The 27,956-nt window shown below is 45.5% G+C and overlaps 2 protein-coding genes across 3 annotated transcripts in view; one reads left to right on the plus strand and one right to left on the minus strand.

Moving 5' to 3' along the window:
• The window catches only part of LOC138353132 (centrosomal protein of 19 kDa-like), a 136,899-nt gene that overhangs the window by 5,775 nt on the left and 103,168 nt on the right, over positions 1 to 27,956 (minus strand). The window lies entirely within an intron of this gene.
• Positions 22 to 27,946, plus strand: LOC123770804 (uncharacterized PE-PGRS family protein PE_PGRS54). 2 transcript variants are annotated; one of them, XM_069305951.1, is made up of 12 exons: positions 22 to 82; positions 1,644 to 1,725; positions 2,227 to 2,292; positions 2,517 to 2,677; positions 2,963 to 3,104; positions 11,876 to 12,088; positions 13,642 to 13,779; positions 15,118 to 15,358; positions 22,566 to 22,719; positions 23,116 to 24,043; positions 24,924 to 24,978; positions 26,053 to 26,270. In XM_069305951.1, the coding sequence occupies exons 4-12, from the start codon at positions 2,550 to 2,552 to the stop codon at positions 26,121 to 26,123; spliced, it is 2,070 nt and encodes a 689-aa protein (XP_069162052.1). In that variant the 5' UTR covers positions 22 to 82; positions 1,644 to 1,725; positions 2,227 to 2,292; positions 2,517 to 2,549; the 3' UTR covers positions 26,124 to 26,270. The 2 variants fall into 2 exon arrangements, with proteins under 2 accessions (XP_069162052.1, XP_045618918.2); XM_045762962.2 differs by lacking the exon at positions 22 to 82 and adding an exon at positions 153 to 310 and having other exon boundaries at positions 26,053 to 27,946.

Below are 27,956 nucleotides of genomic sequence, written 5' to 3' on the forward strand. Positions count from 1 at the left end.
TATGCTCAGGAACCTGTACATTAGTTAATTGACAGTTGATAGGCGGGACCAAAGAGCCAGAGCTCAACCCCCGCAAGGACAAGTAAGTAAGTACAATTAGATAAATTAGATAAGGAGGAAGGCAAGGTTTAGCATGTAGAGTGTTGCGGGTTGAGGCTGACTTGGCGTCGGGTTGTTTACAAGGCCTTGGTGGTGGTGGCGACGGTCGGCCTCGCCAGCTAACTTCTCCCTCTCTGTCCCTGGCCTCTTCCCTCCCTCTGATCATGGTGTCTGCCAAGGAGCTCCTCTCCAGGCTCAAGGGGGAAGGATGGTAAGGCCATCCTTACAGGCCAGAAGGAACACGGGGCCCTGCTGGTGTTGTCAGTGTGAAGGACCTGCCTGTGTGGGGGAGGTGGACAACCCCAGGGTCGTAGGACATTGTTAATTTTTTGTTTAGACAATTCAACAAAACGGTCAAATTAAGATTTAGGGGAGCAGTTCAACAATGGGTTTTATGGAGGATATTTCAGGCAAGAACTTTATCTTGTTAGATACAATGAGATCTACTCATAGAAGAAAAACAGTGTGTAAAAGATCTGGGAATAATGATGTCAGATGAGCTGATGTTTAGTATGTATTACAAAGCCTGCTAAACTGTCCTTCGTCCAGAATCCACATACTGTACTTCAGGGCTGATACAGCATCAGCCATGAAAATTATAGGATGGATTATGATTATAGATCCTGGGATGCCACGACAATGCTCGGGCCATTCAAATCACTTGTATTGTCGCACCTAGAGTATTGCATGGTACTTCCTGTTTCAAAGTAGGAGAGGTTTTTGAAATCATAATTCCTTTTCCCTCATCAGCTGTCAGGCCCCTGTAAAGGCCTGACAGCTGAGTGGACAGCGCTCGGGATTCGTAGTCCTGAGGTTCCGAGTTCGATGGAGGCAGAAACAAATGGGCATAGTTTCTTAAACTCTGATACCCCTGTTCACCTAGCTGTAAAATAGCCCAGGGATGCATTCCTGGGGGTGTGTAACAAAAAGGAGGCCTGGTCGAGGACCGGGCCACGGGAACTCTAAGCCCTGAAATCATTTCATGATAACCTCAAGATAGATAACCATCCCGTCCCATCCCCTATCTTTATCCTGACCCCTTCCAAGTGCTATATAGTCGTAACGGCTTGGCATTTTCTCCTGATTCCCCATTCCATTTGAAATAGAGGCAATACAGATAACATGTGCAACATTCATGAACATAACAAAACCACTAAAATTATTATGACCGTCTCAAAGTCCCAAATTTGTACAACAAAAAACAATCTGAAGCAAACAATATGGCAGGAAATTATGCAGAATTGACCTGATGAAAATAGAGGTGCCATAAGCACAGTGAGAGAATACTGTATGAACATCAGAAGTCAATGGCTGTTTAATATCCTCATAGCAAACATAAGAAATGTTGCCAGAACAAAAGTGGATGTTACAAATGTTTTTCTTCAAATAATACAACTTTCTAGGGAGTGGTAAGTTTGATTATTAGGAAAGACATTAGGACATTATTACGACATTAGGTCATGTAATTAATTTACCCCTCTGCTGTTTGGTATCCGATAATAATATGGAAAAATTAATTCATACCTTTTTTCCTTCTGATATAGGAGTTTGAGTGAGGAAGGTGTTGAGGGCATCTTAGAGGGCAACAACCTTAATCTCCAGCAAGCATCTCAGGAAATACTCAATGTACGTATCACCTGGCTACCATTATATAGGATGGTGTATGCTGATTTATTAGAGAATGAACAAAACATACTTTCAAGTCCCCTTTTATGTGATATGTAAATCCATGTAAATCCATTTCACTCGTAAGATCATACACTGTGAATGTTGGAGCCAAGTAGATAACATTGCAACTGAGTTTATTGATATACAGTACTGTATTTATTATTGGCCCTGCTAAATGTTTTAATAAAAACAAAATTATAGGTGGAGTAAATATAGTAATGGCCAAAAATGAATGTTTAACTAGGCAGATAGGTTACAGAAGCACCTAGTGAGTCCAGAAATTTCCTTCCTGCAATCTCACTTTGAAATTCATTTTTGTATCATTTTTATCTATTTTTATCATATGCTCTTAAGAACTGTGCTATACAATTTGCCATTCTCTAAAGTGCAATGAAAAAAAAGGTTCCACTGTGAATTATACTATATATAGGTTTCGTACTGAATATATTCCTATTTCAGAGTGACTTGAAAGACATAGGGGCTCCTTGTCTCCCAGAGGACGTGCTGAAGGGTAAGAAGAATTCGGTGAGTCTTGCATCTGTTTTGTAAGTACAGTATTCTATAGGTAAATTTCTATTTAGAGTTAGTGCATTGGAATTTAACCTAGACCATTTCTGTGCAAGGTGGAAATTTAGACAATTAATTGGGAAATTTAGACATTTAATTGAATCTGCATACTCCAATAGTGCTACAAGTGGCTACATTTATTATTTATGAAATGTTCAGCAACTGTTTGCATATTTTTACAGCTGCCTGGACCAGTTGTACTACAAGTGTCAAAAATGCGCAATGTGTCTGCACCCAAAGCCTTTGAGGACTCGGGCACTGCTCCTAGAATGTTGCGAGTCTCTCTGACAGATGGCTCTAGTTCCATACAAGCTCTAGAGATGCAGAATATCAAGCCACTTAGGTGAGCCTTGTGGTACTTAAGTTCTAAATAACAATGAATGTTTTATGGGCTCACCATAGCCTGTGCTACATGGACACTTCGTTCTGAATAGCTAAATCTGAAACAACAACAACAAATCAATGTTTTACTGCATGCTTAGTTAGTTAGATATAATCAGAATATTTGTAAGTGTTTTATCTCTTTTTAATATATATATATATATGCCTGATGGAAATGCATATTGGAGTGATATTATGCTACTGTATGTTACTTTATTCTAATATATATGAAATGGCTCTCTTCCAGTCTCAAGACTGCGCCAGGCACTAAGATTCGGCTAACAGGCAAGATTCCTGTTTGTGGCGGGTTTTTGTTACTGTCCCCAAACAACATCACTGTGATTGGTGGCACTGTCCAGGAGTTATATGACAAGTGGAAGCTCTCAGCAGTATGTCGTGGTGATTGTTTTGTGTGTTGACTTAATCACACGGATGCAAGTTTGTGGGAAAGTTAAAAGAGTGAAGTTATGGGTTTCATTTAAATGGTTTGTAGCCATTTTAATTCAAAATCCAATCCCCCCCTATTTTCATATAATGCTGCCTATCATATGTTCTTAGATTAAGTATAATAAGTATGTTCAGGCTTACATTTAAACATATATATATAAGTAATGCATACTGGGTACATGCAATTTCTCAATCATAATGTTCAATATTAGCTGTCACATCTTATTTTTAAAATAAACATTTTCTGGGACGGTCCCTTCAGTAGCTCCTGAACAATTGCACTGGAGCTACCAAATCTTAATGAATCACATCAGGTCTCCAAGACCCTGCAGAGTCAACTGGAAGCCAGGACCAGAATCACTGGCTCTATGAGGTCAGGGAGGCTTGTGGATCAAATCCTCCAGAAAGTATAAAGCATATCAAAACAAGCAACTACTTGAAACGAAATTAGTAGATCTAAGAAAAAAGCACAGTTTATTGCTGTGAAGTAAACAGCCCAACCATAATGTGCTTGGCTGCCACCAGATAGCAACCCTATTCACCCAGAGTCTATGCCAGTCAGGAATGTCATTCACTCATGTAGTGCAGTCTGGATCGTATTTCTGTGCTAGCCCCATACTGCGTATCCTTGCTTTTTGATGTCTGAAAATCTGACTTTCTTCCCCAATAAAGTTTGTCCATGGCTATCATGCAGGCTCTGGGATATTGACACTCTAGCCTCATGTTATTTAATAGCTGCTCCTTGGCTGTAGTGTGCATATGTTGTGCTTGTGAATTTGGCATGCAGCTGAGGATGTTCTGCCACAGGCCCTCTTCTTTCTCTCATAGGAAAGCCCTGGTCACATTTTTTTGTTTAGTAATTTGTTCTTTTTCAGTAATGTAGGCCTCCTCTGCTAAGGTACTGTTGGGAGATCAAACAGTGAATGTAATGATATGCCCCTTGCTGGTGGGGCATTTAGTAGCTTAGTGTCCCTACCATGTTATCTTCTTTCCCATAGGGTGAAGGGTTTCAGTTTGGGTGGTTTGTCCCCCTCCCCGCTCAGCTCGTTGTCGCCGTCTGGGGGCTTAGTGGGCGGCTGCCGGAGTGTGATGCTCCTTGGGACAGTCCTCTGTCCTTTTCTAGCCTTGTGCTCCTGCTGCCGTCCTCTCCAATTCTGCTGGGCATCTTTTCCTTTTCCTTCTGTTTCGTTTTTCTCCCCCCTCTTCTCCTATCTGCTTGCCGTTTCCTGCCGACCTTTTGCTCGTTCTGGTTCTTCCCTTGGACTTCTTCTACTTTGACGCCCGGGTGCTTGAGGAGGCATACTCTTGCACCCGTAGAACTGCAGTACCCGACGTCGAGAGCGAGGGGAACCTTTTATTGTCAATCCCCACTTCGTCACTGAACCCGATCTCGACGGACTGTCGGTTTCTTAAGGTGGCGTTTGTGGGGCGTATACTCACGACGCACCCCTAGGAGGCCCCGACAAGATCGGCGATAGCTTCTTGTTGGGTGTCCTGCCTCTAATTGTGGCTCCATGGTGGGTGTGGGGGCACATTCGTGAGTGAATTCGTAATTTCGTCAAGATGATAACCCCTGTTTCGGCTGCTTCTGGCTTACCTTTTCAGGCTCGTGGGGTGGGCGACCAAGCCCCCGAGTCGGTCCGTATTGGAAGACCGGGCTCTGTAGCCTCCGCTGCATTGGGCCCCGACCTTGCTCCTCCTTTGGCCTCTCTGACTCCTTCCCCTGGCTCCCCTCCCTCCTCTGTGGTTGGGTCGAGCCCCAAGCCCCCAGTGGTGACTACCTTGTCCCCTGGCGCGGCTCCTTCTCTAGTTGTAACTACTGCGCCTTTTAACCCCTCTCTCTCTGGGGGTTCTCACCGCCGTTCTCGTCACGGCCGCCCTCGCTCGATTCCTTCCAGTTCTGCTACCTATCAAGCCTTGTTTGGTCCCGCTTCGTGGGCCAAATATTTTGATCTCCTCCCTCTTGATTCTGCGCCTCCTGACGATTTCTCCCTTCATCGACATCTCATTGATTCCGTGGATGCCTCCATTACTTTTAACCCCACTCGTCTCGGTACGCGTGTCGTTGCTGCTCCTTCTCAGGATGCTGCTTCCCGCTTGGCTGCCTTATCCTGCCTTGGCGAGACCCCCGTTCGGGTCTCGAAGAACGTTCAGTTGAATGCCAGTGTTGGCACTATTTTGCTCCCGCCCCATGTTGCGACCGGTGTTCGGGACCTACGCGACTGCCACGACGATATTCGACATATCCTCGCTGCCCAGGGCCATTCTATTCTCCAGGTGGACACGTTTACTCGTCCCCCTCGTGGTAGTCGCCGTCAACCCCTCCGGGTTGTGAAGATTACCTTTGATGGTAGGACCCTTCCACCCTCTGTCATTCTTGCTGGTGCCAGGTGCTCTGTCCAGGAGTACATTCCTTCTCCTCGGCTCTGCAACAAGTGCTGGAGGTTTGGGCATGGTGCCCTCCGCTGCTCCGGGACTGTCTCTCTCTGTCCTTTGTGTGGTGGCGAAGGTCACTCTAAGTCGGAGTGCGCTTCTCCCCAGGCTCGTTGCCTCAACTGCGGTGAGGCCCATCCTACCTTCTCCCGTGCGTGTGTCCATTACAAGCTTGAGGCAGCCGTCCTCAACTTGAAGCACCGGGAGCGTTTATCTTTTCCTGAGGCGAGGCGCCAGGTTCGCCGGCTCCCGCCTTATGCTAATATCTCTTATGCTCACGTGTTGCGCTCTTCCTCTCCTCCTCCTTCCCGCCTTCCTCAGACTCACAACCGTTTCCGGGCCTTGGACCCTGATGCGCCCACTGCCCCCTCCTCTGTCCCTTTGGGTTCTCTCCCGAAGGATCCTCCTCCTGGTCCTCTGTCTGGGGTTCCCCTTCCTTCTACCCGGTCTGTCGTGTCTTCTGTGTGTCCTTCCTCGTCCCCCTCCGATCCTCCTTCCCATCCTCTTCCTCCATCTATCGGCTCTCCCCGCCGCCTGTCGGTGCGGGCGGATGTCCATCGCTCTCCTAACGGCCGTCGTGTGTGCTCTCGTTCGGCTTCTCCTGTTGAGACACTGGAATCCGTTGCCCGGTACGTAGTTGCTGGGACACCGGTCTCTTTAAGTCAGAAGCGTAAGCCTGGCTCCTCTCCTTCCTCTTCCCCGGCGGGTAAGAAGGCTTCGCTTTCTTCCTCGGCTCCTCCTTCTGGCTCTGTTGCTCCTTCCACTCCCGTTTCCGTGCTTGCGCCCCCTGTTCCCGCTATGGAGGTTTCTTTGGCCCCTGCTTCCCTTTCGGTTGCTGCTCTTGCTGGGGTGCGCTCCTCTCTTTCTACTCCCCCTCTTCCTGCTGCTGTCCTTGACTGCTCCTCTCCGTTGTCTCCTCCTCCTCCTCCTCCTCCTCCTCCTCCTCCTCCTCCGGACCCTGCCCGCCCACCTCTGATCTGTTCTCCCGTTTCCTTCCCTCCGTCTTTGCTCAGTTTACCCATGCCCCTAACCCTGACTTTGCTGACCCTGATCCCGACCCTGATATTCTTTAACGTGCTCTGTTGGTCTTTCGCCTTTGTTTCTTCCTTGTTCTCTGTTTTTGTCCTTTCTCTTCTCGTCGTTGTCCATTCTTCAATGGAACGTTCGAGGTTATTACGCCAATTTCCTCGAACTCCAACTTCTGGTTTCGCGGTTTTCGCCCCTTTGTGTCTGTCTCCAGGAGCCGATGCTTGGTGCTCGTCCTGGTCGTTTTCGTGGCTATTCCTTTCTCTCCCCCCCCCCAGCCATTGCTGGGGCTTCTAATTCTTCTGCTCTCTTGATTCGGGCTGATGTTCCCTTTGTTCCTTTACTTTTTCCTTCGCCTCTCCATTGTTCTGCTGCTCGTATCTTTGTGGGGAAATGGTACACAGTTTGTTCCATTTATCTCCCCCCGAGTGTCCCGCTCTCTCTTCCTGATTTGAAACACCTCCTAGACTCCTTGCCGGAGCCTGTGCTCCTGCTGGGTGACTTCAATTGTCGTCATTCTCTTTGGGGTGACGTTCTGACGAATACCCGGGGTCGCCTCCTTGAGCCGTTTCTCCTCTCTTCTTCCCTGTCTCTTCTGAATTCTGGTGAGCCCACTCATTTGGACTCTCGAACTCGTACCCTTTCTTGTCTTGATCTTTCTCTCTGCTCTTCTTCTCTTTACTTAGATTTCACATGGCAGGTTCTTGATGACCTCCATGGAAGTGATCATTTCCCCATCCTTGTTTCCTTTTTCTCTTTTCGCCCTTCCCTCTCTTTCCCTAGGTGGCAGTTTGCTAAGGCGGACTGGACCCTATTTTCCCTCAGTGCTACTCTCTCTGACCTCTCCCTTCTGCCCCTCTCTCGCGCTCTCCTCCTTTTTCATGACACTGTCTTCGACGCTGCCCTCCGCTCTATTCCTCGCTCTTCCTCTCGGGGTCCACGGAAGTGCGTTCCCTGGTGGAATGCTGACTGTGCTCGGGCTGTCCGCTGTAAGCGTGCAGCCTGGAAGAAGCACCGCCGTAGGCAGACGACCGATTCTTTTCTTTTCTTTCGGAAAGCGAGTGCGGTGGCCCGTAGGGCCATCCGTACGGCTAAACGTGAATGTTGGGCATCTTATGTCTCGACAATTACGTCCGAAACCCCTCTGGCCCAGATCTGGAAGCGTATCCGCAAGATAGCGGGTAAGTTCGTTCCCGATGTTTCACCGGTCCTTCACCTCCATGATACTCTTGTGGCGGACCCGTTGCAGGTCGCTTTCGAACTGGGTTCCCACTTTTCTTCTGTTAGCTCTGGTCTTCATCTTCCCCAATCTTTCCTTCTTCGTAAACCTGTCCTTGAGTCTCGTCCTTTAGATTTCTGCACTCATCTTCAGCTTCCCTATAATGATCCCTTCTCTCTCTCTGAACTTCGTTCTGCCCTGGCCCTCTGCGGTTCTACGGCGGCGGGCTCCGATGGTATTCATTATGAGATGCTTCGCCATCTCCCTCCGAGCACGTCTCGGTATTTACTGAGTCTGTATAATCGGATCTGGGAGTCGTCGTCAGTCCCTGAGGACTGGCTCGATGCCGTTGTCCTCCCTGTTCGCAAACCGGGGTCTCTGGGTACTTCCCCTAAGGACTTTCGCCCTATTGCTCTCACAAGTTGTGTCTGCAAACTCTTTGAACGTATGGTTAACGTTCGTCTGATGTGGTTCCTGGAACACCATCACCTCCTCTCCCCTTCTCAATTTGGTTTCCGCAAGTGCCGCAGCACGACAGATGTCCTGGTGAACTTGGAGGTCTATATACGTACTGCTTTTGCTGCGAAGACCTCCGTTGTTGCCGTCCTTTTTGACCTAGAAAAGGCTTACGACACCACTTGGCGTTATCATATCCTATCTCAACTTCATTCTTTTGGCCTTCGTGGTCATCTCCCTCTCTTTCTCCGCAGCTTCCTCTCTCGTCGTTCCTTTCGGGTGCGCCTTGGTACCGCTCTCTCTCCCTCTTTTCAGCAATACGAAGGTGTGCCCCAGGGTAGTGTTCTGAGCACTACTCTTTTTCTGGTTGCCCTCAATGGTCTTCTTTCCTCTCTTCCTTCTGGTGTCTTCTCCGCTCTCTATGTCGATGATCTTACCCTTTGTTGTCAGGGTGATGATTCGCCTCTCCTTCAACGCCGGCTTCAACTTGCGATTGATGCCGTGTCGTCTTGGGCCACAGGTCATGGCTTCAAGTTCTCTACTTCTAAGACTTGTGCCATGACTTTTACGCGGAAACGGGTTGTTCTTCGTCCCTCTTTGTCACTTTATGGTCATCCCCTTGAATACAAAGATTCCGCGAAGCTTTTGGGGTTATTCCTTGACACTCGTTTGTCTTGGTCTCCCCATATCTCTTACCTCCGTGTTGAGTGCTCTAAGTCCCTTACCCTCCTTCGGGTCTTGTCCCATACTTCTTGGGGGGCAGATAGGCGCACTCTCCTTGCTTTACATTCCTCTCTCGTCCTGTCTAAGCTCGATTATGGTTGCCCTGCTTACTCGTCTGCTTCTCCTTCTACTCTTCGCCGTCTTGATGCTTTGCACCATGCTGGGTTGCGCCTCAGTTCTGGTGCCTTTCGTTCGACTCCCGTCCTTAGCTTGTATGTTGACACTGGCTTCCTGTCTCTCCAGGACCGCCGTGATCGCTACTGTCTTCGCTATCTTGCGCGGTCCTTGCAACATCCTTCCTCTCGTCTCTGTCGTGCTTTAACTTTTACCCCTCCTGCGGTTCCTGTTCCTCTTCACCACCTCCCTCTTTCTGTCCGGTTGTCTCGCCTGCAGGATTCTCTTTCCGTTCGTATTTCTGATGTTTCTCCTCGTGTTGTTCCTTCTTTGCCCCCGTGGAGGGTCCCTCTTCCGCGGTTTTGTACATCCTTGACTCGTATCACTAAAGCTTTTACCCCTCCTACAGTTCTAAAACGCCTTTTCCTCGAGCACTTTTCTTCTCACTCCCGCTCCGTTTCTGTCTTCACCGATGGGTCTAAGTCAGCGGACGGTGTTGGCTACTCTGTTGTTTTTCCTGATCGCACTTATATGTGTTGCTTGCCTCCGGAGACTAGCATCTTTACGGCGGAACTTTATGCTATTCTCTATGCTCTTCGTCTCCTGCTTTCTCGTTGTCAGTCTTCCTTTGTGGTTGTTGTTGACTCTCGTAGTGCCCTCATGGCTCTCGGGTGCTTTAATCCAGTTCATCCGGTAGTTGTCGAGATCCAGCATTGGCTGTTTCTCGTTCACAGTAAATTTAAGTCGGTTGAGTTTTGTTGGGTTCCCAGCCATATTGGCGTGTCTTTAAATGAGCGTGCGGATGCTGCCGCTAAGGAAGCTGTCCGCTCTTGTCCCATCTCTCGTAAAGGCATTCCGTATTCCGACTTTTACCCGGTTATCCATTCCTCAGTCCTTACCCGTTGGCAGGCTTCTTGGTTGTCTGTTACTGGTAACAAGCTACGTACTCTTAACTGTTGTGTTTCCTCGTGGCCGTCCTCCTTCCACCGTAACCGGCGGTGGGAAACAGCTCTAGCGAGGTTGCGTATTGGCCATACTCGCTTAACCCATGGTCACTTGATGGAGCGCCGCCCTGCTCCTTATTGTCCTAGTTGCATTGTCCCTCTTACGGTCGTGCATGTCCTTCTTGAATGTCCTGACTTCCAGGACGAGCGTGTGTCTTGCTTTCCGACCGCCCCTCGCGGTCACCTGTCCCTCGATAGAATTCTTGGTGACTCGGATACTTTTGATATCGTTCGCCTTATGCGTTTTTGTTCTCGTATTGGCATCCTTGGTGATATTTAGCGCCCTCTGATTATTTTGCGTATTTGATGGTGCTACATAGCCTTCCCGGTTTGGTGCCTTCTTTTGATAATTACTTACTTACTTACTTGGGTGGTTTGTGAGTGATGGTGCTGCCTGGCTGGGACCCCAGGTAACCTGTGAGCATCTAACAGGCAGTAGTTCAGCATATAGTGTGGAACCTCGAGTGACGAGCGACTCCAGTTATGAGCATTTCGAGTAACGAGCGAGCCACTCGCAGAAAATTTGTCTCAGTTGACGAGCTTTCGCTCGATTAACGAGCAAACCACATGGTGCTTCCTAGCGTTCCTGCTGGTTCTCGAACGCCTCCGACGACAGTATTGTTTTGCAAGACGAGCTCGGTGCCTGAATGGATTAAATTCGTTAATCGAGGCGCTATTGTAGTTAGATTGTATACACAGCGTGTTTAGTTGCACTTACGTTTTTATTTAGCTTTTTTATTTTTGTATCTGATCTGCATGCTTCCTTCACCTCATAGAGATAGACTCAGATTCTTGTCCTGGCTTATCTGGTAGGTAAGGGTTAATCTCAGAGCCCTGGCTTATCTCCGCAAGACTTGGCTGTACCAATACTTAGGTCAGGAAGCTACTGAGGGCCCCACCAGAAAAGGATGTTTCATTACATTCAAGACATAATTTTTGTTAAGGGTCTCACAGTATGGAAATAATAGCCCACTATTTTGAAAACATGAGGAAACGTAGGCTGCATATTTCGATCCCAACCTCGGATCCTCTTCAGCAACGAGTGATTTCCTCCACTCACTGCTGAACAGGCTCCCAGGTTGGGATCAAAATACAGTACAGTATACAGTCTCCGTTTCCTCGTGTTTTCAAAATAGTGGGTTATTATTTTCATTGATTAATGCAATGCACTGTTGTACAGTACTTCATTCTTGTTGTATGGTATCTTTTTCAAAACTTACCTGCTGGGTCATTAAGGATGCTAGAAAGGTATTGGAGAAAACTGTACACTAGTCCAAAATGTCAAGATTGGCGATGGGTATATCTGACATGAATAGTGCTGCTCATTTGTTGGTAGTGATATCCCATGAAATCCAGAATGATTTGTTGTAATGCTGCTAAGGTGTTACCATTGATGACCACTTGTATAATGTGTCTGGGTGTTTGTTACTTTTGCCTTGAAAACAAACTCTTTTGAATATCTGTTATCCTGTCAGGATTGATCATTGTTCAGTGATTTTCAATTACTTTATGTGGTTTTCAGGGGCACTTTAGGCCCTGTGACAGAATTGCTGGATATATATTGTTTTTACCTGACTGTTGGTTAATTCAATAATGTATAGCAGATCACTATATCTTTCAGTATGCCAGAATATCTTACTCGCAATGAACCTTTTCATAAGCCAATACAAAAATAGAAATACTGTAATCAGTTTCAAACCGATTTAGTATAATGTTGACTATTTGCTTAATTTTTCAGAGTGTTTCAAAATTTAGCCGGGGAGTTCGTGCTGCTGATGGTTCTGGTCCTCCTCTTTGGGTACCATTTGGCAAACGCATTTTAAAGGACCCCCATGAGATGCAGAAATTCAAGGCCCTGAAGGATCCCAATAGTAAAGACAAGCAGGATGATGAATTTGAGGCTCAGCGGAAGCAAACTGTTAAAGAGTTGGCCAAAGAAGGAAATATAAAGGTAACATTACAGAATTAACATTAAAATGTCACCCACATAGTTTTCTGTAGTGTTTTATATTGGACATCCTCATCAGTTGAGTGTCTTATGTCTCTGCCCTTTTATTTTGTTTATCTTTTTTTTTAACCCCTAAACTGCTCTCATCACTATCTAAATTTCTTGCTGCATGAAGTGAAATTTCGTTTCATGCAGGTTGGCGTTCAATCCCCCAACCAGCCAAGTGGCTGGACACCATTCCTTTGCCCCCATCCCATCCCAAATCCTTATCCTGACCCCTTCCCAGTGCTATATAGTCATAATGGCTTGGTCCTTTTCCCTTATAAGTCCCTCCCTTCTGTACTCCAACTGACATATGCAGTTGATCCTTATGTGTTTTCAAGAGCATCTGGATGTAGACCTTCTACATAGCTTAGCAGTTTAAGATTTAATAGATGTAAATATACAAGTTTGGGGCATAATGCAGTGTGGACTATACCATATGTGACGGGTTGTGGTATTGCAGCTAGTATACTGAACCAAGGTGGTATGGCTCTGTCACATATATAAAAAAAATGCTGCTTTTGCTCTTGCAGTGTGTAAGTTGTGGGTAGAAACAAAGGAAAATCATCAAATAAATAATTAAAACAATTTACTGAAATATTAATGAACAAAAATGTCACCTGAGAACACTTGGCGATCATATAATGCAAAGGTGAATAAAATAATATGAAAATTGTAACAAGAATAAACTGTGCAAGAAATACAATGAAAAGACTAAATGAGTAAATACTGGTGGCGTGGAAAACACTATTCCACTACAGCATCCGGCACATGACGTAAGCTGGCCGCAGACGACATTGCTGGAGGCTAAGGTGATCCAAGAGCACTAAGAGAGGGACTGACTCCCTAGGGAGGCAGTGCCCTTTATATAGTCTGACAGTGATGACTCACAGCCGGTGTCAACGCAAGCGGTGATAGCAAACTGCTAGTTTGTGGCTGGCGGTGCCTTTGTGTTGAGGCTGTACTACTGCTAGTTGAAGGCAGCTAACTGCTTGTTTGCGAAGGCTAACTACCGGTTAGCTGAGGTGTCCGACTTGCCTCTGAGTCGTACCAGGCCGTGCCAGGCCTGGAGGATGTGGAGTGGTGGAGAGGTGGCAGGACTGATGACTCATCTTAGCTGGTGTAGAGGTGAACTTCCAGAACAGAGGTATTGAGGGTTAGTGGAAAAGGCAGTTCCACTGCTATGCAGGGGATTCATATGACAGAGATAGGTACTGTAAACTTTATCAAATATTTCACTGTATAGTATAAAGGTTTATTGTAGTGTGGAGCAGAGGATATATGGGAATGTTTGACAAGTTACTGGCTTCCTGTCTCCATTGTGACCACTAAGATATGGTGGCCCTCGGGTAAATTCAAATGTGATAACTAAAGCCAAATAACTATTTCTTTACATGCCTTGAGTAGAGCATTTTCTAATGAGTTTTTCACCTTGTTACTGTACATAGATTTGTTCATAAGAACTTGTGTTAACTCTTGTGTAAAAATAAAATAATGTTTAAAATGTATTTCAGGTGTTTGGAGGAGGCAAGCAGATGTTGGATGCTAATGTCCAGAAAGTTGTTAATGCTGGGTTTAACCAAGAGGTTGCTGAATGGGCCCTCCGAAATAGCAAAAACGATCCAGTTAAGGCTATCAGGGAGCTTAAAGCTGTAAGTATTAACTCCTAGTTTGTTTGTACCCAGATGCAAGTGCAGTCAATGCCCAGTTTTATGTAGAGATGCCTTCCCAGACATCTTACATTTAAACAATCTATGCAGTATTTTGTTAAAGATGTGTGGGAAAAATAGAATTGACAGAAAAACAAGGTAAAAAGATAATAGATGAACAGTTCTGTATTTTTAATTTGCAATAAAATTATAATTATTAGCATTTATACTATTATTATTAAACTAACAATTTTATGTATGAAGAATGACATTATGTTCTGTTTCCTTTCACCCACCCTAGCAGTGATCCATTCAGCAGTCTCTCACAACCTTGTAGTGAGTCATGACCTTAAGTTGCAAGAACGCAGGCTTAGTGAATGTATTGTTTACAGGTGTTTGTGTATCTGATTGTTTTCTGGCATATCCTTAGCAGTTCCAAGAAAAAAGTACCACAGGTTCACAATACTGACTTAGTTAGCTTTGTGAGCCTATACCATCTCAATCAAGGGTTTCCAATTCATCAGTTAAGGGTCTATGTGTTTGTTTCATGTGCCCTGAGCATTGTAAGCTGTAACTTTACCAGTGTGTGTGTGTGTGTGTGTGTGTGTGTGTGTGTGTGTGTGTGTGTGTGTGTGTGTGTGTGTGTGTGTGTGTGTGTGTGTGTGTGTGTGTGTGGCACCTAATACGTCACATTTTTTATAGAATTGATTAACTAGTTCAATATGTGATGGATTAGTAAAAATCCTTCACATATTGAATATAAGTTGCTTGATGGAGAAGTGAATCTCTAAGCCTACAAATAAAGAGTCGTTATAGTTATCTGCTGTATCTTATAGTCCAAAGTTATCTGATATCTATCTGGACTTTTATCATGCAAAGAAATATATTTCCATTATTAGTTAAGGTTTATTGGTCATGTTTGAAGTGCTGTAGTAACCATAAAAAAATGGACATATTTTTATTTCATTTTGTGGTTTAGGATAGAAAGGATTTAGATCTAATCTTCTTTCGCTCAATTCTGCTGTCAAATTGTTAAGGAAACATATAGTTTTGATTATCTCATTTGTTCTGCCTGTTTTAATACGCTTGATGATTATTGACCAATTATAAGGTCAATATATTGACCGATTATAAGTAAGAGTCGAGGCCTCTTACTGGAGCATGGGCATCATTAGGAATCTCATGGTAATCTCTTTATGAATTCTGTCATCAACACACACTTCACCAAATATATAAAATTTCACAAGCTCATCCTTATTAAAATATTAGTCTTTGTTCACTAAAATGTAATAAGTAGGCATAAAGTATATTAAAGTTTGTAAAGTCCTTCTTTCTTCACAGGCAGCTAGCGGTCAACCACCTCCCTCTGAACGAAATAATTACAGTCAAGATGATGATGATGGTTACAGTGGACGTCGAGGTCGTGGTGGGCGAGGACGGGGTAGAGGTCGAGGGAGAGGGAAAGGCGGAGGAGGACCTGATGACAGCGATGATGACTTTGAGCCTCCACCTAGTATGCCTCGGCCTTCAGGACCAGCCTCCCTCTTTGACTTTTTTGATACTAAGATGATTGAAAAGAAAGGTATTAAAGGTTTAGTAAAAAGTCATTGCTTGTGACATATTAAGAAAAATATACTTTTTTTTACAGTGAATCAGTCTCAATAACATGGCTGAAAACAAATAACCCAACCCAAACATGTCATCACTTTCATTCCACTACATATGTGTAGGTCAGGTTATTAATAACAGAAAAACTCTTACATATTGTATAAATGAGGGTAAACGTATTAGTTTGAGGGTCGGGGGAGGGGGGGCTTGGGGGGGGCATCCCCCTCCCCGCTCAGCTCGTTGTCGCCGTGTGGGGGCTTCGTGGGCGGCTGCTGGAGTGTGATGCTCCTTAGGACAGTCCTCTGTCCTTTTCTGGCCTTGTGCTCCTGCTGCCGTCCTCTCCAATTCTGCTGGGCACCTTTTCCTTTTCCTTCTGTTTCGTTTTTCTCCCCCCTCTTCTCCTATCTGCTTGCCGTTTCCTGCCGACCTTTTGCTCGTTCTGGTTCTTCCATGGACTTCTTCTATTTTGACGCCCGGGTGCTTAAGGAGGCATACTCATGCACCCGTAGAACTGCAGTACCCGACGTCGAGAGCGAGGGGACCCTTTTATTGTCAATCCCCACTTCGTCACTGAACCCGATCTCGACGGACTGTCGGTTTCTTAAGGTGGCGTTTGTGGGGCGTATACTCACGACGCACCCCTAGGAGGCCCCGACAAGATCGGCGATAGCTTCTTGTTGGGTGTCCTGCCTCTAATTGTGGCTCCATGGTGGGTGTGGGGGCTCATTCGTGAGTGAATTCTTAATTTCGTGAAGATGATAACCCCTGTTTCGGCTGCTTCTGGCTTACCTTTTCAGGCTCGTGGGGTGGGCGACCAAGCCCCCGAGTCGGTCCGTATTGGAAGACCGGGCTCTGTAGCCTCCGCTGCATTGGGCCCCGACCTTGCTCCTCCTTTGGCCTCTCTGACTCCTTCCCCTGGCTCCCCTCCCTCCTCTGTGGTTGGGTCGAGCCCCAAGCCCCCAGTGGTGACTACCTCGTCCCCTGGCGCGGCTCCTTCTCTAGTTGTAACTACTGCGCCTTTTAACCCCTCTCTCTCTGGGGGTTCTCACCGCTGTTCTCGTCACGGCCGCCCTCGCTCGATTCCTTCCAGTTCTGCTACCTATCAAGCCTTGTTTGGTCCCGCTTCGTGGGCCAAATATTTTGATCTCCTCCCTCTTGATTCTGCGCCTCCTGACGATTTCTCCCTTCATCGACATCTCATTGATTCCGTGGATGCCTCCATTACTTTCAACCCCACTCGTCTCGGTACACGTGTCGTTGCTGCTCCTTCTCAGGATGCTGCTTCCCGCTTGGCTGCCTTATCCTGCCTTGGCGAGACCCCCGTTCGGGTCTCGAAGAACGCTCAATTGAATGCCAGTGTTGGCACTATTTTGCTCCCGCCCCATGTTGCAACCGGTGTTCGGGACCTGCGCGACTGCCACGACGATATTCGCCATATCCTCGCTGCCCAGGGCCATTCTATTCTCCAGGTGGACACGTTTACTCGTCCCCCTCGTGGTAGTCGCCGTCAACCCCTCCGGGTTGTGAAGATTACCTTTGATGGTAGGACCCTTCCACCCTCTGTCATTCTTGCTGGTGCCAGGTGCTCTGTCCAGGAGTACATTCCTTCTCCTCGGCTCTGCAACAAGTGCTGGAGGTTTGGGCATGGTGCCCTCCGCTGCTCCGGGACTGTCTCTCTCTGTCCTTTGTGTGGTGGCGAAGGTCACTCTAAGTCGGAGTGCACTTCTCCCCAGGCTCGTTGCCTCAACTGCGGTGAGGCCCATCCTACCTTCTCCCGTGCGTGTGTCCATTACAAGCTTGAGGCAGCCGTCCTCAACCTGAAGCACCGGGAGCGTTTATCTTTTCCTGAGGCGAGGCGCCAGGTTCGCCGGCTCCCGCCTTATGCTAATATCTCTTATGCTCGCGTGTTGCGCTCTTCCTCTCCTCGTCCTTCCCGCCTTCCTCAGACTCACAACCGTTTCCGGGCCTTGGACCCTGATGCGCCCACTGCCCCCTCCTCTGTTCCTTTGGGTTCTCTCCCGAAGAATCCTCCTCCTGGTCCTCTGTCTGGGGTTCCCCTTCCTTCTACCCGGTCTGTCGTGTCTTCTGTGTCTTCTTCCTCGTCCCCCTCCGATCCTCCTTCCCATCCTCTTCCTCCATCTATTGGCTCTCCCCACCGCCTGTCGGTGCGGGCGGATGTCCATCGCTCTCCTAACGGCCGTCGTGTGTGCTCTCGTTCGGCTTCTCCTGTTGAGACACTGGAATCCGTTGCCCGGTACGTAGTTGCTGGGACACCGGTCTCTTTAAGTCAGAAGCGTAAGCCTGGCTCCTCTCCTTCCTCTTCCCCGGCGGGTAAGAAGGCTTCGCTTTCTTCCTCAGCTCCTCCTTCTGGCTCTGTTGCTCCTTCCCCTCCCGTTTCAGTGCTTGCGCCCCCTGTTCCTGCTATGGAGGTTTCTTTGGCCCCTGCTTCCCTTTCGGTTGCTGCTCTTGCTGGGGTGCGCTCCCCTCTTTCTACTCCCCCTCCTCCTGCTGCTGTCCTTGACGGCTCCTCTCCGTTGTCTCCTCCTCTTCCTCCTCCTCCTCCAGACCCTGCCCGCCCACCTCTGCTCTGTTCTCCCGTTTCCTTCCCTCCGTCTTTGCTCAGTTTACCCATGCCCCCTAACCCTGACTTTGCTGACCCTGATCCCGACCCTGATATTCTTTAACGTGCTCTGTTGGTCTTTCGCCTTTGTTTCTTCCTTGTTCTCTGTTTTTGTCCTTTCTCTTCTCGTCGTTGTCCATTCTTCAATGGAACGTTCGAGGTTATTACGCCAATTTCCTCGAACTCCAACTTCTGATTTCGCGGTTTTCGCCCCTTTGTGTCTGTCTCCAGGAGCCAATGCTTGGTGCTCGTCCTGGTCGTTTTCGTGGCTATTCCTTTCTCTCCCCCCCCCCAGCCATTGCTGGGGCTTCTAATTCTTCTGCTCTTTTGATTCGGGCTGATGTTCCCTTTGTTCCTTTACTTTTTCCTTCGCCTCTCCATTGTTCTGCTGCTCGTATCTTTGTGGGGAAATGGTACACAGTTTGTTCCATTTATCTCCCCCCGAGTGTCCCGCTCTCTCTTCCTGATTTGAAACACCTCCTGGACTCCTTGCCGGAGCCTGTGCTCCTGCTGGGTGACTTCAATTGTCGTCATTCTCTTTGGGGTGACGTTCTGACGAATACCCGGTGTCGCCTCCTTGAGCCGTTTCTCCTCTCTTCTTCCCTGTCTCTTCTGAATTCTGGTGAGCCCACTCATTTGGACTCTCGGACTCGCACCCTTTCTTGTCTTGATCTTTCTCTCTGCTCTTCTTCTCTTTACTTAGATTTCACGTGGCAGGTTCTTGATGACCTCCATGGAAGTGATCATTTCCCCATCCTTGTTTCCTTTTTCTCTTTTCGCCCTTCCCTCTCTTTCCCTAGGTGGCAGTTTGCTAAGGCAGACTGGACCCTATTTACCCTCAGTGCTGCTCTCCCTGACCTCTCCCTTCTGCCTCTCTCTCGCGCTCTCCTCCTTTTTCATGACACTGTCTTCAACGCTGCCCTCCGCTCTATTCCTCGCTCTTCCTCTCGGGGTCCACGGAAGTGCGTTCCCTGGTGGAATGCGGACTGTGCTCGGGCTGTCCGCTGTAAGCGTGCAGCTTGGAAGAGGCACCGCCATAGGCAGACGACAGATTCTTTTCTTTTCTTTCGGAAAGCGAGTGCGGTGGCCCGTAGGGCCACCGCACTCGCTTTCCGGTGGCTTGCTTTCCTTTCCTCGCTTTCCGGTGGATGGCCCTACGGTGGCCCGTAGGGCCATCCGTACGGCTAAACGTGAATGTTGGGCATCTTATGTCTCATCAATTACGTCCGAGACCCCTCTGGCCCAGATCTGGAAGCGTATCCGCAAGATAGCGGGTAAGTTCGTTCCCGATGTTTCACCGGTCCTTCACCTCCATGATACTCTTGTGGCGGACCCGTTGCAGGTCGCTTCCGAACTGGGTTCCCATTTTTCTTCTGTTAGCTCTGGTCTTCATCTTCCCCAATCTTTCCTTCTTCGTAAACCTGTCCTTGAGTCTCGTCCTTTAGATTTTTGCACTTATCTTCAGCTTCCCTATAATGATCCCTTCTCTCTCTCTGAACTTCGTTCTGCCCTGGCCCTCTGCGGTTCTACGGCGGCGGGCTCCGATGGTATTCATTATGAGATGCTTCGCCATCTCCCTCCGGGCACGTCTCAGTATTTACTGAGTCTGTATAATCGGATCTGGGAGTCGTCGTCAGTCCCTGAGGACTGGCTCGATGCCGTTGTCCTCCCTGTTCGCAAACCGGGGTCTCTGGGTACTTCCCCTAAGGACTTTCGCCCTATTGCTCTCACAAGTTGTGTCTGCAAACTCTTTGAACGTATGGTTAACGTTCGTCTGATGTGGTTCCTGGAACACCATCACCTCCTCTCCCCTTCTCAATTTGGTTTCCGCAAGTGCCGCAGCACGACAGATGTCCTGGTGAACTTGGAGGTCTATATTCGTACTGCTTTTGCTGCGAAGACCTCCGTTGTTGCCGTCCTTTTTGACCTAGAAAAGGCTTACGACACCACTTGGCGTTATCATATCCTCTCTCAACTTCATTCTTTTGGCCTTCGTGGTCATCTCCCTCTCTTTCTCCGCAGCTTCCTCTCTCGTCGTTCCTTTCGGGTGCGCCTTGGTACCGCTCTCTCTCCCTCTTTTCAGCAATACGAAGGTGTGCCCCAGGGTAGTGTTCTGAGCACTACTCTTTTTCTTGTTGCCCTCAATGGTCTTCTTTCCTCTCTTCCTTCTGGTGTCTTCTCCGCTCTCTATGTCGATGATCTTACCCTTTGTTGTCAGGGTGATGATTCGCCTCTCCTTCAACGCCGGCTTCAACTTGCAATTGATGCCGTGTCGTCTTGGGCCACAGGTCATGGCTTCAAGTTCTCTACTTCTAAGACTTGTGCCATGACTTTTACGCAGAAACGGGTTGTTCTTCGTCCCTCTTTGTCGCTTTATGGTCATCCCCTTGAATACAAAGATTCCGCGAAGCTTTTGGGGTTATTCCTTGACACTCGTTTGTCTTGGTCTCCCCATATCTCTTACCTCCGTGTTGAGTGCTCTAAGGCCCTTACCCTCCTTCGGGTCTTGTCCCATACTTCTTGGGGGGCAGATAGGCGCACTCTCCTTGCTTTACATTCCTCTCTCGTCCTGTCTAAGCTCGATTATGGTTGCCCTGCTTACTCGTCTGCTTCTCCATCTACTCTTCGCCGTCTTGATGCTTTGCACCATACTGGGTTGCGCCTCAGTTCTGGTGCCTTTCGTTCGACTCCCATCCTTAGCTTGTATGTTGACACTGGCTTCCTGTCTCTCCAGGACCGCCGTGATCGCTACTGTCTTCGCTATCTTGCGCGGTCCTTGCAACATCCTTCCTCTCGCCTCTGTCGTGCTTTAACTTTTACCCCTCCTGCGGTTCCTGTTCCTCTTCACCACCTCCCTCTTTCTGTCCGGTTATCTCGCCTACAGGATTCTCTCTCCGTTCATATTTCTGATGTTTCTCCTCGTGTTGTTCCTTCTTTGCCCCCGTGGAGGGTCCCTCTTCCGCGGTTTTGTACTTCCTTGACCCGTATCACTAAAGCTTTTACCCCTCCTACGGTTCTAAAACGCCTTTTCCTCGAGCACTTTTCTTCTCACTCCCGCTCCGTTTCTGTCTTCACCGATGGGTCTAAGTCAGCGGACGGTGTTGGCTACTCTGTTGTTTTTCCTGATCGCACTTATATGTGTCGCTTGCCTCCGGAGACTAGCATCTTTACAGCAGAACTTTATGCTATTCTCTATGCTCTTCGTCTCCTGCTTTCTCGTTGTCAGTCCTCCTTTGTGGTTGTTGTTGACTCTCGTAGTGCCCTCATGGCTCTCGGGTCCTTTAATCCGGTTCATCCAGTAGTTGTCGAGATCCAGCATTGGCTGTTTCTCGTTCAAAGTAAATTTAAGTCGGTTGAGTTTTGTTGGGTTCCCAGCCATATTGGTGTGTCTTTAAATGAGCATGCGGATGCTGCCGCTAAGGAAGCTGTCCGCTCTTGTCCCATCTCTCGTAAAGGCATTCCGTATTCCGACTTTTACCCAGTTATCCATTCCTCAGTTCTTACCCGTTGGCAGGCTTCTTGGTTGTCTGTTACTGGTAACAAGCTACGTACTCTTAAATGTTGTGTTTCCTCGTGGCCGTCCTCCTTCCACCGTAACCGGCGGTGGGAAACAGCTCTGGCGAGGTTGCGTATTGGCCATACTCGCTTAACCCATGGTCACTTGATGGAGCGCCGCCCTGCTCCTTATTGTCCTAGTTGCATTGTCCCTCTTACGGTCGTGCATGTCCTTCTTGAATGTCCTGACTTCCAGGACGAGCGTGTGTCTTGCTTTCCGACCGCCCCTCGCGGTCACCTGTCCCTCGATAGAATTCTTGGTGACTCGGATACTTTTGATATCGTTCGCCTTATGCGTTTTTGTTCTCGTATTGGCGTCCTTGGTGATATTTAGCGCCCTCTGATTATTTTGCGTATTTGATGGTGCTACATAGCCTTCCCGGTTTGGTGCCTTCTTTTGATAATTACTTACTTACTTACTTACTTGGGGGGGGCATGCCTTAGCTCCAAGAAAGACGTCTGGAAGGTGCGAGAGGTTACAGATGGTGGTTGATTTGGTGGCATTTATGCTAGAGGCATAGTACTGCAATTTTGTGATTATTCAGTGGACAGATATGATTGAAAAAATGTGTCAGATAAAAAGTTAACACCTCTTTTGGAGACTGGGCTACCCCTCGGGATCTGGCACATCTTGCAGAAATTTGGGGCATGAGTACAATTGCACGAAACAAACTGAAGGTTATACTGTATGGCAAATATATACCCATGTTTGAGAGACCTTCCAAAGTCATCTGCACAAAAGCATATGTACCTAAATGTACAGTATTAGTGAAATAAAATAGTGTGCAAGGAGACTTTTGTATAATGTTAAAGTTATCATAATTCAAAAATGTTATTTCAAAGATGTGTGAAATACAGGAGAAGCCTGTGCTAACTTGCACGAAGTGTACCATGCCTTGTGTTTAGCAAATTTTGGTGCTTAATTCCTGAGAGCCGGCTTTATGATACTGTATATAATTAAAGTGGCTTTGCTCATTTCCATAAATGTCATATCATTTCTTTGCAGAGACTATAAACTTTGTTGAACCAGTGGCAGATGTGCGGGGGCCAGCATATCAGGGTGGTCGTGGAGGAGGTGGCCGAGGGGGTAGAGGTGCTCGGGGAGGCAGGGGAGGCCGTGGTGGTCGAGGAGGCAGCTGGAGTAGAGAAGTTAACGGAAGGTAAATTAACACTTGGTTAAAGTTGCAGTTTCACTGAGTGTGCATATATATACTTGTTATCTGTCTCTGCATAGTTTGTGTAGAGTATTTTACAATATTCTAAGTGAACAGAAACAATATTTGCAGCAACTATTAAATTGAAGAATAATGATGACCAAACCACACGTCAGATATTGGAGAAACAACGACATTTCAGTCTATTCTAAACCATTATCAAGTCAACACGACTTGATGACTGTCCAGGACGAACCAAAACGTCGTCATTTCTTCATTTTCTGATGTGTGGTTTGGTCATTATATCTTCTGCCACGTTGTTGTGACTCACCGCCTTCATCTTGGAAGAATAATGGGACAGTGAGAATAATAGTGAGGTATTTTCTGTTGTTTTATTTTCAGTGTTACACCTCCAAACCTTACCACTGAGAATTGGCCAGCTCCAGGGGAAGATAAATTACAAGGCACAAGTAACAGAACATATTTTGAGAGCAAAGAGTTAATGGAAGAAAAAGAACAACAAGAAAATATGATGAGAAGGCCACCACCTCAGACCGTTACTGCTACAGGAAGAGAAAATCCATCCAATTCGTACAGCAATAGTTACAGTGGGCATCAAGGCTATGGGCGAGATGACAGAGCACAGAGAGCACAGGGAGGTCATCTCAGGGACACGGGGAGTAGAGACAATAGTGGCAGACGAGATTATAATGGAGGGGGCAATTCTCAGAACTGGAATGGTCGGGGTGATCGAGGTGGTAAGAGAGGAGGCCGAGGTGGTGGCAACTATAGGGGAGGAGTTACTAGTTATGGACAGGGTGGTAGCTATGCAGGTGGAGAGGGTTCTGGTAATAATTACCGAAATGATGGAAGTTATAGCGGTGGCTACAGAGGTGGCAGGGGCAGCAATGTAAGTGGTTATAGAGGGGATGGGGGTAACAGTAACAGTAGGGGTGATGGCAATAATAGCAACAATTACAGGTTTGTGGAAGGAAATATGGCTGGTCACAAGAGTGATGTAGGAAATTATATTGATTACCGAGGTGATGGAGGCAACTATATGGATACTAATAGTGGGGGCTATAATAGAGGTTACAATATGCAGTATGACATTAGATATGATCCTTATGGGAGTAGACAAGGGTGTCAAAACAATTATGACCAGAATCAAGTGAGCCGAAGCAGAGATGAAACGGCGGGAAGAAGTGGAAACTGGAATGCAAACAGAGGTGGTGGCAGTCTGCGAGTCTCGTCTGAACACTCAACAAAGGAGTTGGAAATGATTCGAGAGTTCCAGCGGGGCTTAGCTTTGTCTGGACAATATAATCAGGTATGTTATGTCTGGTTTCATTATTACAGTGCAACATATTTTGTTATGTTTGACTAAGATTTGAATTTCGTGAAGAAATAGCATAAAATAAAGTTTAAAGATTTATCGTCATAAACTATACAATTACCTATTTTTTATCCTCTTTACCATGTAATAAATCATCTGGATCATGCTGAATAATTTCCAATGGTTTCATAGAGAATCTTTTCTTGCATTTAATTCAGATTTCTTCAGCTCCACATTTCGTAATGGACTTACACAGAAAGTGATATAACAAGTTATTTAATATTTGAGTAAAATTCAAAATTCTTTCTCTATTTTTACTATCTTGTTTTTCATAATATATATGGAAAGAGTACTCCTTGTTTTTTTTATAAGTTTAATATAGATAGAGATTTTTTTTGTAAATATGCCTATTGGTTGCATTTATAATGGTATTATTGACCATGCAGAAACAACAATTATTGGTACAGTATAGCTAAAGAGCAAATTTTTTTTATTATAGTTATAAAAAAATAAGTGCAAATATAAAAGATTAGCATCTTGGCACCATGGTAATTAAGATGGGAATACGGGGGAAACAAAAAGTGCCACAACAAACGGGGTTAAGAAAAAACAAATTCCTCATTAACTTGTGTCAATATCGCAAAATGTGTCATCTTAAGAGTGCCCAACTCTTTCTTGGATAGAAAGAACTTGATATTGTTTGGCATAAAGTGTAAAAAGTAATGGACTTCAGATGCAACGGATAGGGTCCAGCACTGTACAAGATTTTCAGTTCAAACTAAAGTACACTGTATACGTGAATGGCCAGTATAAAATTAATACACCTTGAGTATACCCGAGTACCAAACTTAACACAAAAATTGCCAATTTGCAGCCTGCTGTTCATGGTAGATATGAAGACAGTGCAGATTACAACAGTGGATTTTCTGGTAAGGAAACTCTTTTTAGCATTTACAAGTAATATTTGCAACCTATCCTCCTGTTTCGATAGTAGTGTTTGTAACTGTGGACCATCGTACATATAATGACATAATGGACAATTAGATAGTAAAATTGGGTACTACCTTTATTTTATAGTCTAGAAATATTAAAGCTAAAAACCAAACTTAAATATTCCTAGGCTTGATATAATACACACACATGTACTATATTAGGCCTCAGATGCCAAGTATTAGGCCTATGATGGTTAGGTTAGGGTAGGTTAATTTTATTAGCAACATAAATACAAAGCCCTTTACTGGTTTGTCCAAATTCAGTAGTACCAAATTCTACTTTTTAATTGTCCACTACGTCAATATATGTACAATGGCCCACATCGGTCCTCTATTTTAACAGGAGGATGAGCTGAATATTTTATATAAATATAAACATGTTTAAATAATAGTGTTACTGTAATTAATATTCACCATGGTAATATTTCTACCAAGCTTTAACTTGTACAGAAGGAGGCTTCTTCAGGGGGCTTCATCTTTGTAAATATCCATTTAAGTCAGCCCCTGGATTAACCATTGAGCATAATAAGCACAGGCTTAGTGCCTCAAGTAAAGAGGGGGCTCCCCCGTGGAGATTTTTCCCGTGCCAGATTTACAAAGGACCACGGTGCAGCCGACCAGGGTCCATAAAAAGGTGGCCCCCACAGTAGTTTGGTTAACTTCCTGTATATATCTCTTCACGTTTATACAATTTGACTACATGTAATTGATCTCTGCTTCCTAATAATCTATTTTATGTTTTTATTAATGTTCTTTTCCTGTACATACTGATTTTTTTAAATTTTATGTAAGTATTTTCTCTTATTCTGTAAGACATTGTTACAAATCCATTTCATTGTCATACAGCAAGATGGGCTGCATTGTTCTCAACAGCTCTCATGGTATTTAGCAGGTCTGAATAATTTGTAAATTTGTCTCTCTAGTTACTACTGAAGGATTTTATCTTATTATAGTTTATATATAATATTTGTTCTGAATTTATTTGGTATAATAGTGATCACATTTTTGTAGGTACTGTGGAATTCCATCGTGGTGGCAGAGGTGGCGGTGGTCGGCGAGGCGGGCGCGGTGGCTACTATTAAAGTCGCCTATTTGTCTCCTGTGACATCAAATTGGTTAAGAACGTAAAAATATAACTACCACTAAATCATTAGAATTATGTTGTTTAAGTTTCTTAATTTCTGGAAGTGTGAGCCTCAAAATGAGGCACTATTATAGGCATCAATTTCCCCGTCACATGAGATGTATATAGCTGTCGGATAATCACTGCCACACTGAAGACCATTTGTCCAGGGTTACTGTAGAACCATGCTTTTTTATAGATTAAGGTATTGATTGTAAGTTATGTGCCCAATACCAACCAATCTCGCAGTTCTTTGGCAACTATTACAACAAAACTCATTAGGTAATGCAGAAGAACCGTGTTCAGGTAATTGATTTTGTTGTTGGTAAATAATTCTAGTGGTCAATTTCAGAGAATTCAACCAGATAATTTCCAATTCAAGATTGAGTTGAATTACAGCTTACTTTCATTTGGGAAGAGCCTCATGCCTCTTCCTTTAGAAACTTGTGTCTTAATATATAGTGTTAGAGGACATGACTCCACTATGCTGTGCCTCAAGGCTCATCCCTTTCTAACTAATGTAAGTTGCCTTCCCAGCTGACTTTGATGCGAACTCAGCTCATAATGATTATTATTCTGTTGGCTATAGGCTTGTTAATTAAGGAATTAAACTTCAGTGATCCTAAACTCTAATTATGATAGGGAATTTAATAGAAGCACTGTGTGTGTGTGTGTGTGTGTGTATGAGTGTATGCATGTGCCTTTGTACAAATCAATAATTGTGCAAATGTTTTTCTACTTAAAGTTCTTGTACAAGTTTCAGGCAATGGACTGTACGTAGAATGTGCTGATGTAGCACTACTGCACTGGTAAAGCAGGTAACCAGTGGTCCTTCTCATTGTGACTAGGAAGATTAGGTAGGGAAATTGTCGTGTTATAAGATTATATTTTTTATTCGGAGAAGTATTCAAATGTAAAATATAGATACAGTAACTTGTTTGTGGTATTTGAGTTCATTATTTGTACCGTTAAGGAGTGTGTGTAATACATTTATTTATATATTATTTAAATGTTAGTTATAAATCTGCTTTAATCTTTGTGATTTACTTTTTGAAGGTGTTAGGAAGTATTGTGCAAATATATTTTAAGAAATCATTTGTGGAAAAGCTTTCATTTTTGAGAATTTGGTATACAGTAGTCATATTTAGATGTATAGAGTGGAACCATGACATCTACTTAATATTGCAATGATATCAGATAAATTGGGGCCAGTGTTAAGATATTACTATAAAGGATTTAAAAGGCTTTAGTTTTTATGTCTTCAAAAATGTACATGTCTACTTAAATGCATCGAGATGTTACTTGCTTAAATTAAGTTGATATGCTTATATTGAAATTTGATGCATCTGCCCTTCCTATATAGGGTGCATGTGGATTCATACATATGATTGCAACAAAAAGGTTATAAATGTCATGTCTGTGTTCAGCATTGTGCATTCATTCTCATTATAACTACAGTGGCGCCTCGATTAACGAGTTTAATGCGTTCCGGCACCGAGCTCGTCATGTGGAAAACTCGCCTTGCGAAATAACAACAAAACTGTCGTCTGTGTCCGAGAACCAGCGGGAATGCTCGTTAATCGAGCGAAAGCTCGTCAGTCAAGACATATTTTCTGCAAGTGGCTTGCTCGTTACTCGAAATGCTCGTAACTGGAGCCGCTCGTCACTCGAGTTTCCACTGTATTTTAATTTCTTGATGAATGGATGGCTTTCCTATTTATTCATTTCCTTCAAATATCTATACACTAGTCCAAATTTACAGCTTATGCAAAAAAAAAAAAATTCATCTTCA

The sequence above is a fragment of the Procambarus clarkii genome, chromosome 56, assembly GCF_040958095.1.
Source record: "Procambarus clarkii isolate CNS0578487 chromosome 56, FALCON_Pclarkii_2.0, whole genome shotgun sequence".
NCBI classification, from domain to species: Eukaryota; Metazoa; Arthropoda; class Malacostraca; order Decapoda; family Cambaridae; genus Procambarus; species Procambarus clarkii.